Source organism: Nanorana parkeri, unplaced genomic scaffold (genome assembly GCF_000935625.1).
Source record: "Nanorana parkeri isolate BGI_ZX_2015 unplaced genomic scaffold, ASM93562v1 scaffold983, whole genome shotgun sequence".
Taxonomy (NCBI): domain Eukaryota; kingdom Metazoa; phylum Chordata; class Amphibia; order Anura; family Dicroglossidae; genus Nanorana; species Nanorana parkeri.
In genome coordinates, this window is record NW_017307251.1 from 387,588 (window position 1) to 401,094 (window position 13,507).

Here is a 13,507-nt window from a genome sequence, read left to right on the forward strand (position 1 = left end):
GAGGAGGATTATTGCAGCCGTGGGGGCATTGTAGCAGAGGATGACATAATCAGTCTTCAAAGGAGGGTTTTCTGTCCCCAGAAACCCAAGGAGTAGTACGTGGCTGGGAGGAGGTAGTGCACAATAGTGTTATCCTCAGTGACCCTGAAGACTCGGAATCTCATGCCTCCTCTTGCTTACGGTGCATGGGCTCCCTTATCCTGCAAAGCCTGATAAAGGACCCCAGAATTTGTGGTATCAAGTAGAGGGATCATTGATGGTTGGCAACCCTTCTTGATCCACGTTACAAGCATAAAGTTGCAGAGCTCATCCTGCCCTCACAGAGGGAGCAAAGGATGAAACAACTTGAGGACGCATTGAAGAGAAACTAAAGTAACACCTTTCTAGACACTGGTAGGTTACCAAGTGATGAAAAAGGTGCTTCTGATGCTCCGGTTGTTCAAAGGAAGAACGGTGGAGAGGGGGGCCGCCTGACTGATGCCTTTAGAATGTTTTTCAGTCCTTCTGCACACAGGGATGTTACCTCAGGCACCCATCGGCAGCATCTGCATCATATTGTGCAGGATTACCTAGGGGCAAGAGCAGACCTGGATAGCTTTCCAGCAGATGATCCACTGGCTTACTGGGTCTTGAGAATGGATCACTGGCCAGAACTTAGCCAATATACCATGGACATACTGGGCTACCCTGCATCCAGCGTGCTTTCGGAAATGATGTTCAGTGCTGCTGGAGGTTTTGTGAAATATACAAATGTTTGTCTGTCCACAGACACCGTTGACCGGCTGACATTTATCAAAATGAATCAGTTCTGGATCAGCAGAAGCTATCAATCCCCTGATGCAGATGTCACTGAATAAATGCGTCAGGGATCTCTGGAAGACTGCCTAGGCTGCCTAAATTTGTGGATGATTATTCCATCTTCAAGTAATGTTCTCGGTTAAATGCACCACCAACGACCAAGGCCCAATTTTTCTGCAACCACATGTGACAGGTGCATATCATTTGACATTTTTGCAGCACGGTCCAATCCTGCAGTCTTCAAGAATAACTTTGTAGGGTTATGGTGTGAAGGTACTTTCCGAAACTAAAGGCCCACTTTTTGGGTGCACCTGTGTGATAGGTGCATATCATTTGAATATTTTACAGCAGGGTCCAATTCTGCACTCATCAAGAATAACTCCGAAGGGTTACGATGTGTCAAGATTTGTGCACTGGAGCACCAAGAATTGTAAACTCGGGGACAGTGTGACCGCATAATTAAACGCAGGTGTGCCAGAGTTACACGATCTTAGGAGCCACTTCCCCAGAGCCACTGATGGTGCGAATGTTGAGCTCCCAGGTTGCGGCTCTCTGACACACCCGTGCAGGCACAGTGCCAGCGGGTACTCAGGGACCACAGCACACTGGACAAGACACAGGGGGCATACAGGATACAAGGTACAGAAAACAGGCACTAGAGGGAAGACGCAGGGAACATGCCTGACACAGGGAGCTGGTAACAAAAGGGAACACACAAGAGGTGTACCCACAGAGACAAGAGATACACAGGAACAGCAGAGCGGAATGCACAGGAGAAATGAGGGAGGTGCACAATAGTACAGAGCAGAATAATCACAGGAAGCAGGAGACAACTACAAAACAGTGCAGAAAACAATGCAGTGGAGAGAACTCATAGCCACAGCAAACCAAAGAGATACACAAACAGAAAACAGAGGTAATGCAAGAGCACAGCAGGAAGAGAACACTGAGAACAACAAGAGCAAGCAAAGACACAAATACAAGGTATACTCAAACAGCAATGCCACTGGAAACAGAGAGGTCTGGCTACTACCATGGAGACACCTTGTTCTAACGCTAAAGCACAGGTACATAAGCCTTTTAATAATTAGGTTCAGGGCAGATTGACAGGAAACTGAGCAGCTCGGACAGGAGGAAAAACCCGGCGCTGGATCAATGTACTGTGACATGGTGTGAAGGCAGCACCAGCACTAAAGGCCCAATTTGAAGCACCTGTTATTACTTTCATCCAACATCTGCAAAACAGGCACAAGAATTTATTCCAAAAATCTCTAACCTTGTTCCGAGTGTCCTAAAATGTGTCCTCTTCATACAGGCTGCCTCCCCAAGCAGTTGTTTAAAAGATTAAAGGAAAACCAATTACTGGCAATTGAAATGTCATTTTTTTCTATTTAAATGTCACTTTTTGCTGCAGCAGGTTCTATACATCGTACAGATCCGCCACTTCACAGGCAGTTTATGGGGACCACCCAAGGCACTATATTTAAAGGAATTTTTCATTTTTATTCTTACCCTTTAAGTGATGTAAAAGTCACTGCTCCTTAAAAAAAACTTTTTTTTTCCCTCATTGATTCCTGTCCCCTAGTGCAGTACCCAGACCCCCATTCCTTTTTTATGGCCAATAACTTGCATATAAGCCCTCTTAAATAGGACAATTGTTTCAGAAAGTTCTACCCCATTGACTTGCTTTAAGTTTGAGTTTGAATTCAATCTTTTGAGATGTTCTAAAGTTCGAATTCGAACTGAACTTGGGCCTCTTCGGCCCATCACTAGAAATAAAGTTAGGGAAATCTGTCTTATAAAGAATGTTTAATGATCTTTTAAAATCATACAACTTGACGGACCAAATATAGCTTGGCTTTCCTGAGGGCTACTAAATTATTTAATTTTTTTTTTTTGACAAATGTTTTGGACCCGGATGGTTTTCAGTTTTTTATTAAAGCAGTCAATACAGTTCTGAATAATGATTTAATTAAAAAAGTAGGGCTTAGTTCATGGGTTGTTTTCTGTATATGCATTTGGCTAAGGAATGGATATCAGCGTTTGCTTGTAAATGGGATATACTGGGAACAGAGAGCAGTCACTAGCAGTGTGTCACACGGATTGGTACAGTGTGAATAGGCCCAAGGGAAACTGCCTGAGTCACAATTAGGGTGACATAAGGTAAACTGGTATTAAAGTCAGGTTGGTTTAGGCATTTTTAAGACAGGTTTTGTTTAAAGTTTGAAAGTGATTTTTTTGTGTATTTTATTATTTTTGATGATGTGTTATATATAATAATAAAATACATTTAACCTGTAATTTAGATGACATTTTTTTAGTTTGTTTTGCCTTTTTATCATCAGAGAATGTTTGTTAACAGTGATGTGTTAACAATACATAATAACATTACTTAATAAATGCGATTAAAAATAAGCTTGCACCCTTCCTTATATTTCCACTGGTTTTTTGGGTGGAAATTTAGATTGGAAAAATGGGCCATAATAGCAGCTTTTGCATTATAAACACTGTTAAATGTTTCAGAGTGCTATGAAGATTATTCCTACTATGCCAAAAATTCTAAAAAAGAATCTACTTATAATATTAATAATTTAAGATTCTCTTCTATTTTGCCTTAATATTGATTTTAATTTTACCTCCTTATAATGTATTTGATGAGTTTTGTTTATATTGCAATCCAATTCCATTGATTCAATTTTTATAAACGGGCTTCTCAAACAATGAGCTGTTTTGTGCATAGCACTCTCTAACGTTTCTGTTTAAAACATTTTGCAGAAACAAAAAAGGGTTAATTATGGCTTAAGAGATGGCAAAAACAGTTAATTTAGTGAAAAAAAATTATTTAAAAAAAAATGGTATATCCCCATTAAGTTAGTTAGTGGTCCTCTATAAGTGGTACTACAACACAATGCACACCCTGCTCCATGTATACATGTCTGCACTTCTTAAGCAACTGTTTGATTGTAAATACCGCTGTGCAGTATGTAACCAATATGTTTGTTTAGAAGCACAGAGTCTGGATCGAAAGGACCAGCTAGCAACACTGAGCAACATTAACAACTTGGAGAGGAGGTTTGACCTTGTCCAGCAGGTCCTAGCCGGGCCCAGTATTGAAGAGGCTTGAGATAAATGGCACAGGTTCCAAATGCTTTGGCAACCATGAACTTACACCAGAATGGTTGCCCTGACAGTCCTCTGTAAAATAATAGCTGTCTTCAGCATCTAAAAAAACGTACCTGCCGGTACCAAGGACGCCGAGACCACCGGCATCTGTAGTCGCTCCAGGCTGGGATCTCTTTCTCCTCAGATCCCTGCTGCTTTCCCCCTCCTATAAGGGCTGAGGCAGCGGGGATCTGAGGAGAAATGGCGGGTTGGCGGGGGGACGGAGGAGGGAGCCGTGACATTCAGGATGGCTGAGCAGTGAGAAGAGCAAAGCCATTGGCTGTCAGATTATGGATCACCAGCGGCTCTGTGATCTGTGTGTGCTTAGCGTATCAGGATGGTCAAGCGGAGGATCATAAGTATGTTTAATGTTTACCGATCCTCTGTGTGCAGAACTAACACTAGAGTAATCGCTGATCACTCCAGTGCTTGTAAACAACCGGGGCCACATACTACTATGTGTCCTCAATTATGAATGGCCAGGAAGTGCTTTACATCACTTCCTGTTCATTCATGAATGGGGAGAAGCACTCAGTACAAAGGCTTCTACACGATAATAACTGTATGAGAGTAAATATTTTACTATCTCCAGTTTCTGAATGAATGGGAAGCCTGTACTGAGTGCTTTTTATTCAGAACAGAGGCTGCAGAAAAGGAGATTGAGAACTCTGTGTCCTCAATTTCTTTCTTTATTTTTAAAAAGGAAATGTCAGGGGGCCTGTTTAGACCCCTGATATTTCCCTGAAGTCCCCCAAGAGTTAAAAAAAAAATAAAAAAAAAAAAATAAACACAAGAAATAAATAAAAATAAAACAAAACACAAACCTTCCTCCCCCTCACACACAGATAACATATGTGCACCATATTGTGGAGTATGCCATGCACATGCTCTGTGGTGTGTTGTTAGAATGCATCACATTGCTTTTTTAAAAATAACATTAATTTAACTGTGTGGCAGCGCATGGCAAATCATTGTGCTGTGTGTTGTAATATGCTATGTTGCGATTAAAGGAGAACTATGAGATGAGTGATTTCCACTCACCTCATAGTTCTAGCCGACCTGTGACAATGAGACTGTCACAGGTCGGCTCAGTAGATCGGGAGGTGAGCGAACACATACCAGGTTCGCTCACCTCTCGATCCTGTCACGGCTCTCTGCCGTGACAGGGGAGGGCTGGATTCCCCTCTCCCCGGTCCGATCTGCCATCGCTGACTGGCGGAACGGACAGGGGAAGGGGGCGAGTACAGCTGGCTCTGCCTCTAGATAGGCAGAGCCAGCTGTCACTCACATAGCTGGGCGGATCCCGTCATCTACGTCGGGATCCGCTCCGGCTGCGGCGTCTCAGTATACCGCGAGCTGTAGCTCGCGGTATACTGAGCTTAGGGTAACGGGAGGATGCTAGTTTGTGTCCTGCCGTTACCCTAAGGAGAACTATGGGGAAAAGCCCTGACCCCATAGTTCTCCTTTAAATGTACACTTGTATCATTTTATCACAACATACACACCAGCACAGTGCACAAATTATTTTTAACATAGGTCGCCTATTAACAGTTTTGTGTTACATAATTTTTTTACTGTTTCGCAAAAATGGCGCAATGTAAAATTTACAAGTTTCACGGACACTGGATGCCCCGAAAAGACTAACTGGGGCAAAATAATAAACTTTAGATGTAACTGTAGAGCTAACAATTTTCTCAGTAGGCAGATGATCAACAGAGACAATAGGTGCAGCAGGGAGTGGAATCCACACTGATAGATGTTAAAACTTGACCATCATGGGATGTAGAGGCAGAAGCAGCATGCTGATGTACAAATTGAGAGGAGCAGCACTGTGAAGCAGAAAGAGCCCCAACAAGGCAAAACAAACTAAAAAATGTATTCTAGATTACAGGTTAAATGTATTTTATTGCTATATATAAAATGCAGTGTTATATTACCTAAATGGATCATTACATAAATGGATCACCCTAAATGTAATGATGTATAAGCACTTCTCATACAATATAGTGATGAGCCGAAAACCCCCCAGTTCAGTTCTAATTCGAACTTTAGAACATGGGAAAAGTTTGAATTCAAACTCAAACTCAATGCAAGTGTATGGGAGTAGAACTTTAAAAATCAAATGTCCCCATTTTGAAGCCTTATATGCAATTTATTGGTAATAAAAAGGGTATGAGGATCAGGGTACTGCCCTGGGGGACAGGAATCAATATTTTTTTAAAAAATACCGTTTTTAAAGGAGCAGTGGTTTTAACATTACTTAAAGTGAAACAATAAAAATGAAAAAATCCTTTAAATATTGTGCCTGGGGGTCCCCTTAAACTGCCTGTAAAGTGGCGCATCTGTATGATGTATAGAACCTGCTGCTTCAAAAATTACATTTATAAAGAAAAGAAAAAAAAGCGTGTGATTCCCCCTCCCAAACAATACCAGACCCTTTAGGTCTGGTAGAAATGTTAGGAGGGACCCCATTTAAAAAAAAAAGAAAAAGTGTGGGGTTCCCCCCAAAAGTCATACCAGACCCTTAAGGTCTGGTAGGAATTTTAGGATGGACCCCATGTGAAAAACAAACAAACAAAAAAAGCGTGTGGGGTTCCCCCTCAAGGTCATACCAGGCCCTTAAGATATGGTAGGAATTTTAGGGAGGAGCCCCACCCCCAAAAATGGGGGGAGACATTGGATTATCATAAAATTCCCAACCAGACCCTTGATCCGAGCACAGGCCCGGCAGGGCAGGAGCGAGCCCCCCGCGATACCAGGCCACATGCAGTCGGCACTGGGAGGCTGCTTTTCCAGGGTCCCCCTGGAAAAGCACCTTGTCCCAGTGCCGATGGGGGCAAGGGCCTCTTCCCCTCAAGCCCTGGGGCGTTGGTTGTAGAGGTGTGAGTAGCGGGCTTATTCACATCAGGATATCCCTTTAATAAAGGGGGACCCAGATGTGCCCCCCCTTGTGAAGGAGTAAGGGGTACTTGTACACCTACCCATTCACAAAAGGGTTAAATCAAATTGTAAAAAAGAGGCCAGACTTTTGAAAAAATCCTTTATTTGCAAAAAAACAAAAGACAAGTTTTTGACAAGTCTTTTATTTAGAAAAAAACTCCAAAAAATAGATCCACTGATGCAATCCAGTGTCAATCACGATGTCCAGCATTGTCCACGACGGCGATGACGACTCAACTAAATAAAAAATAAAACAAGAAAAACTAAATAGAAATAATAATAAACAAACCCGACGACCGCGGTCCCGTCTACTCACGATTAACTCCAGCCGCATAATGTCATTTTGACAGATGGCAGCAACATATAAACTATTGGGGCGGAGCTAGCGGTGACATCTAGCTCCGTCCAACTGTTTACAGTTGTAGGGCATCTGACAGGAGAGCCATGTTTGGGCAAAGTCATCATGACTTTGCCCAATCATGGCTCTCACAGTTCTCTGTGCCTGATTGGGCAAAGTCTTGCTCCTGACCTGTGGTCAGGTGCAAGACTTTAGCCAATCAAGGTTTTACAAGGCACAGTGCCTTGTGGGGCGCTCAGCGGGCGAATAGCAGGCCGAACGCCCTGATAGTGTGTGTGTTCGGTGAACACACAAAATAGCGATATTCTAGCCCAACTCACGCTCGACTCAAACATCGAGCCCAACTCTAGAAAGGTTCACTGAAGAGATATTCTTCCATGACACCTGTTATGAGTGAGTTTTGCTTTAATTGTGTTTCACTTTATTTGCTGTTGTTTTTCTTAACAATCTTTTTGTGATAGAATGTTTATCTAACACCAATAAAGGACTTATTGATAATGTGGACCTCGGTGTGCTGATGACCTCATCATCTCTACTGTCTTTGCAGTCCGCTGGCCATTTCAGAACCCACTGCAGTTGCAAGAAGAGATAGGTCGGTCAGAGTGCAAATCTTTACAGTCTTTTTCTTATGACTTTTACTCTCTTTATGTACAGGCTACCAATCTATTTACCTTATATAGAAAAATTACTCTGTAAATTCCCACTGTTGCCCATTTGTTTATACATTGCTATGTAAGCCTGTATTTTTGTTTCTTTGGAAATTTGTTAATAAAAATATATTGATTTTAAATAAAATTTCTATCGCATGAAAAAGCCTGAAAGATGTTTTAGTGAGTTTGCATTCACTTTAAAAATATTTTTTATTAACAGTGAGTCTCATTTTATTTACATTTTCCATTCACAATCTCATTTAAAGATCTTTTAATTCCACTTATTAAAAGTACAGATTTATTTGTAAGAAAAAGCTCAGTTTAGGAAGAGCTGAAAGTAGATTCAGGATGATGTAATGATCTATATTGAGAACAATAAGAAATCTATCACACTGAACTGTATAAAAGGACTAAGGAGAGGAGAGCAATTTACACAATCACATACTGGAGACATGTCACTGACCCATATGCAGCATCATAGCACAGAATTGTGTAGACTGTATGGGATATTCTCCTTAACAGTTTGTGTCCTACTGTCTGTTGTTAAAGCTTTAGCAGTATTTACTTTTCTTAAATTCCGAATCTCTTGGATTGTCCTGTGGTTGGCTTTTGGCATTTGCAACACTCAGAGTTCATCATCTGTCTGTGATCTCAAGATTAAAGCTGTAGATGAAGAATTTGGATTTCATCAGGAAGGTGACTTTATCATCGGAGGAGTGTTCACTATACGTGCAGGTACTACAAATTTAAAGGGAACAAACTCATACATGAAAGAATTTTACTCTGCAGAGTAAGTGCGATTTTAAACTATTGCAGAACACACAGTCACATTCTTATGATGGTGCAGATTATTAAATGCTAGAGAGCTGTGTCATAATGAGCAATTAGAAATTGTGTTTTAAGGGAATCTCTCCCTAAGCAATGAACACTTGGAAAGTTTGCTGAGTAGATAAAGTGAAGGTTTCCTTTCCTTTCCTCGTCAGTGCTGACTATAAAAACAAAATCCTTATTGGTACTTGCTGTTAAGTAACTATCTGCAGTATACAGTTCTGGACCCAAAGCATCTGAATCTGTGTTACCTGAGTCTGTTCTGCAACACAAGCTAATGTGATGAGAACGAGACAGGGGATAGTGTTACACCTTCAATAGATGGCCTGCTAATACTGACAAAGAGGTCAAGTTAAAAAAAAAAAGATAAAGATGGATTTCTGTTAGTTTTATACTTCATACAATATTTTTTCAAATATGGACCAGATGTACAGTGAAAATGCAAACCCTGACTTGGCTGCCTGGGGTAAGGAATGTAATTGGGACCTCATATAATCAAAATAATTTCTTTCACCAGAGTTGGGAAATGCAGGAAAGAGCAGGAGGAGAGTTAACTCACAACATTTACAGGCTGTGCAGTTTTCAGCAACTGAGGCTGGCATGGTCGTTACACTGGCTGGTCAGTAGGGATGAGGTCTGGGTTTGCCACTATCATGGGTTTGCAGTGAATAAAGGTGAATAAAATCCAAACCATCCAATAGAGCAAACTCTATTGGATGGATTGGCTTTTGGCACAAGTCAATCCAATGTCCTTTTATTGAATATCAATAATATATTGCCCATAAACGGGATTGTTAATATCTGGTGGATTCACTTCCATGTGAAATAAATATCTTTGTTTCTATAGTGATGACATTCGAGCACTCCTAAATGTTTTGGTTTTTCGTTTTGCCATACATCAAGTTAACCAAAATACAGAAATGTTACCCAATATTACACTGGGGTATCATATTACTGATTCATATTTAGATGCCAGTGTGGCTGTGAGGAATGTTCTACAAATTTTATCTGGGCCACAGAAGGCAATCCCCAATTACTCATGTTCTAGAGAAGGTAAACTGGTGGGCTTTATTGGAGATCATTTTTCAGTGACAACAATTCCAATGGCACAAATACTGGGGGTCTATGGGTATACACAGGTAGGTACCTTGTACATGTGTGATTATAAAATGTTTACACTTATTTTGCACTGCTTTGCTAGACATTACAAGACATTATGAAAACAATATACTTTTAATCTCTATATATTATAACCCAAAATGTGTTTTCACCTTTAGTTATTTAAAAAAATAAAATAAAGGTAGGTACAGAATCCAGGTACAGAGAGCCAAATCCCAGAGCATAAGTCACAAGGCACGTGGGAGACTAAGAAAACAGTACACCAACCAGAATCAGGACAACAATTTTATCTGACAATACCTGAATTGTTGTGCAATACAGTACATTTTGTAATAAAAGGTTTTCCACACAAATAACACAGATTGTTAAGATAACTGAAGAAAAAGGAGAGAAGGAGGGGAAGTTAAGAGGAGAAAGTAGAATGGGAAAGAAGGAAGACAGCATAAAACTAAACAAGCAGAACTCACTCTAGAGAACAAATCTTGTATTAACATAGTCAATCTGAAAACAGTGTCAAATATAAAAAATATAATAAAGAGCGCTGGCCAAAAATGACAAATGAGAAGTCTAGAAAGTACAAAATAGAACCTCAGAAATGAACTGTGCATGGGCTGTGTGCCAACAGGACCAGTCATTTTGAAATTTAGTCCAAGTGCAGTTAGCTTTGGCAAAGGAGAGCTCCATTTGGACATGGATGTTAAGAGTGACTATCATGGACATTAGTGAGGGAGATTCCAAATTTTTCCATAACACTGCATTTGATAGCCCGGCCACTATAAGAATATGAGTTAAGAAGGTGCAGTTCTCGTGTGCCCAAGATATGATTTCAACTCTTAGAAGTGCTATTGCAGGTTCCGGAGTAGTGACTGTATGAGTGATTGAAGGTTTAAATGGAAAGGTCTTAGTCTAAAAAGGATGCTTATTGCCCACAAGTCCACCGAGTATGACAGAGAGAGCCAACATGACCACAATTTCTCGAGGAACATTGCCGCCAATTGCTGAGGAGTATAGTACCATCTATGTAGAATTTTATGCAGAGATTCCCAGTGTGAGATGCCTGTGGGGGCTTTAAGATGCAAACTTGTTTAATATTGACATTGCTGAAGGGACAAGTAGAAGTGTCATTCATTTTCCAAGCCACTTGTTTTAACCTCTTGATGTAGCCTCAACAGGGATGTATGGGAGGCAGGTGAGGCAGAGCTTCACCTAGTATTATACAGGAAAAAGCTGTCAGCTTCAAGTCTGAAGCTGACAGCTTTTTCTCCATTCAGAGTGGCTTGTAACAGGTTACACAGCGGGGAAAGCCTACCCGCTGTGTAACCTGTCATGGACAGAGCGTTGCCTGTTAATTACAGGCAGCTCTGCATCCAGTTTTTGACAGGTAGTTAGATTACACAGCAGCAGGCATCCCCACTGCTTGTGTAACCTAACTTGGTGAGGCAAGAGCTGTCAGAGCCTCTACTCTGTGTTAGAGGTGTGAGCTCTGTGGATGGCTTGGACCAATGGCAAAGCGCTATTGGTCCAAGCTATCCAATCAAAAAAAAGAAGAAAAAAAAACAGTGAGAGCACCAATCTCGATGCCTTACCTGTGATGAGCAAGTGAGGGACAAGGAGGCTTCTCCCTGTCTCCTCCATTCCTTCTCCCCACACAGCTTGGTTACCGAGCTGGGGCTTCTGCGGGATGGGACGGAGCTTCGGCGAGACAGGGCGGAGCTTTGGTGGGCTGCGGGATGCCTCACCCAGCACAGAAGACATGGCACATCACTGAGCCTCAACTATTGGTTTTATGAAGAAGGCAGAATGCAAGTATCACAAGGTAACAGATTATAATGAGCTAATTTATTGCATCATGCCTGCAATTATATGTAGCCCCTCACTTACCATATATCCTACTTTGTCTGGAATAAATGATTTAGCAGACTGGGCTATCACACTTCTTGATAGCAAATTGAAATAATAATGGTGTATACAAGACTCCCTACTGAGTGGACAGTTTACCCTCATTAAAGTGTATGTAAAGGCAAATTGTGTTTTAAATGTTGCCTATAGTAGGGAAGGGAAGAATGTCTGTCAGGTTTTTTTAAAGATAATTTTTATTGATTTTTGCAAGTGTCAGAGACACAACAAAGATAACAACAACACCATCCACAAACAACAATTGGGTCAACATAACCCAGGCATTTACACATCAGTACACTCACTATGTTTGTCATGAGGTTACAAGGTTACACAAGTTACACAAGCTGTGGATGCAATATACCAGGTTCAAGACATGGTGATAAAGCTCTAAGATGGGTATCACAGAACATTGAGAAACCAACTCAACCACATATATCAGCCGACCCAAGAGTATCGCCTAGGACTCATAGGTCCAGGACTGGGGAACTCAGGGCCAAAAGTTAGTAGTACTACCCCGTTTCCAAATTTGTGTTTGAGGAGGCCAGCCATGGGTCCCATATGCGGCCAAAGCGTGTCGGGTTACCTCTCTGCTCGTATGTTAGTTTATAAATGGGGAGTGCTTGATTGATCAGTCTTTTCCATTCGCCCAGGGTGGGGGCCGTCTGGCTACCCCAGACCAGGAGAATGGTTTTCCTGGCATAAAATAACAGGAGGCGGATAAGTGTCTGAGAACGGGAGGCCAGTGCTAGCTCCCCAAAGATACCCAGGAGGCAGAATGAGGGGTTGCAAATGTTGGGGAAGCCGAGGCTGACCTCCATGAAGGAAGTGATTTCCGACCAAAAGGCTCTTATGACGGGGCATTCCCAGAAACAGTGCAAGAAGTCGGCCTCTCGCCCGCAGCGCTTAAAACAACGCGAAGTCGGGCGTAGGCCGAGTCTATGCATCCGGGCGGGAGTGTAGTAAACCTGGTAGAAGAACTTCATTTGGATCAGTTTGTCCCTAGACGCTATTACAGATGACATGTAGCTGCTCTCAAAGTCACCCCAATCATCTTCCACCCGGTCCGGGAGGAGCGACCGCCACTTCTGCTTGCGGACATGACTTCTGAGGACATGAGTTCCGCATAGTATGTGGAGATCAATTTTGCCGAACCTTCCTCTCGCAGCATTCCCTCCAGGGGTGACTGGGCTGGTGTAAAAGTAGTTGAACCAAATTGGGTACGTATCGCATGCAGCAGCTGAAAGTAGGCCAAAAAATCAGAAGGGGGTAGTCTCAGCTCCTCCCTAAGCTGTGGGAAGGTAAGCATCACCCCATTTCTAAACAAGTGAGACAAGGATTTAATGCCTTTTGAGGACCAGAAGGCGGCTGATGGTAGACGTTGCAGCTCCGGGAGGGCCGGATTACTCCACAAGGGGGAGAAGGGAGAGTGGGACCATTGAGGTAATGATAAGCTATTAACAACATATCGTAGGATCCGGACAGTTACAGAAATCATCTCCGCCCCTTGCTGCTTTTGGGTATGATTAATCCCTCTATAAACTACATTTTGAAGGGATTCAAAGGAAGTTAGTATGGCTGCCTCAGCTGCTGTACATGCGTTTCCAGCTTGGGGGACCAGCCAGTCATGGACCACCACTAACTGGGATGCCAAATAGTACATTTGAAAATTAGGAAATGCCAGGCCCACCATGGTGCGAGGGAGCTGCAGTACCTCCAGGGCCACCCTAGGAGTGCGACCCCCCCACAGGAACCC

At 42.2% G+C, this 13,507-nt stretch overlaps 1 protein-coding gene across 1 annotated transcript in view; it reads left to right on the forward strand.

The window, feature by feature from the left end:
• Positions 1–668: 668 nt before the first annotated feature.
• Positions 669–13,507, forward strand: part of LOC108795582 (vomeronasal type-2 receptor 26-like) — a 26,984-nt gene continuing 14,145 nt past the window's right edge. Inside the window, exons 1-3 of the mRNA XM_018566858.1 lie at positions 669–752; positions 8,538–8,698; positions 9,584–9,875. Of these exons, the coding sequence (XP_018422360.1) occupies positions 669–752; positions 8,538–8,698; positions 9,584–9,875 (537 nt within the window). The remainder of the gene's footprint in view (positions 753–8,537; positions 8,699–9,583; positions 9,876–13,507) is intronic.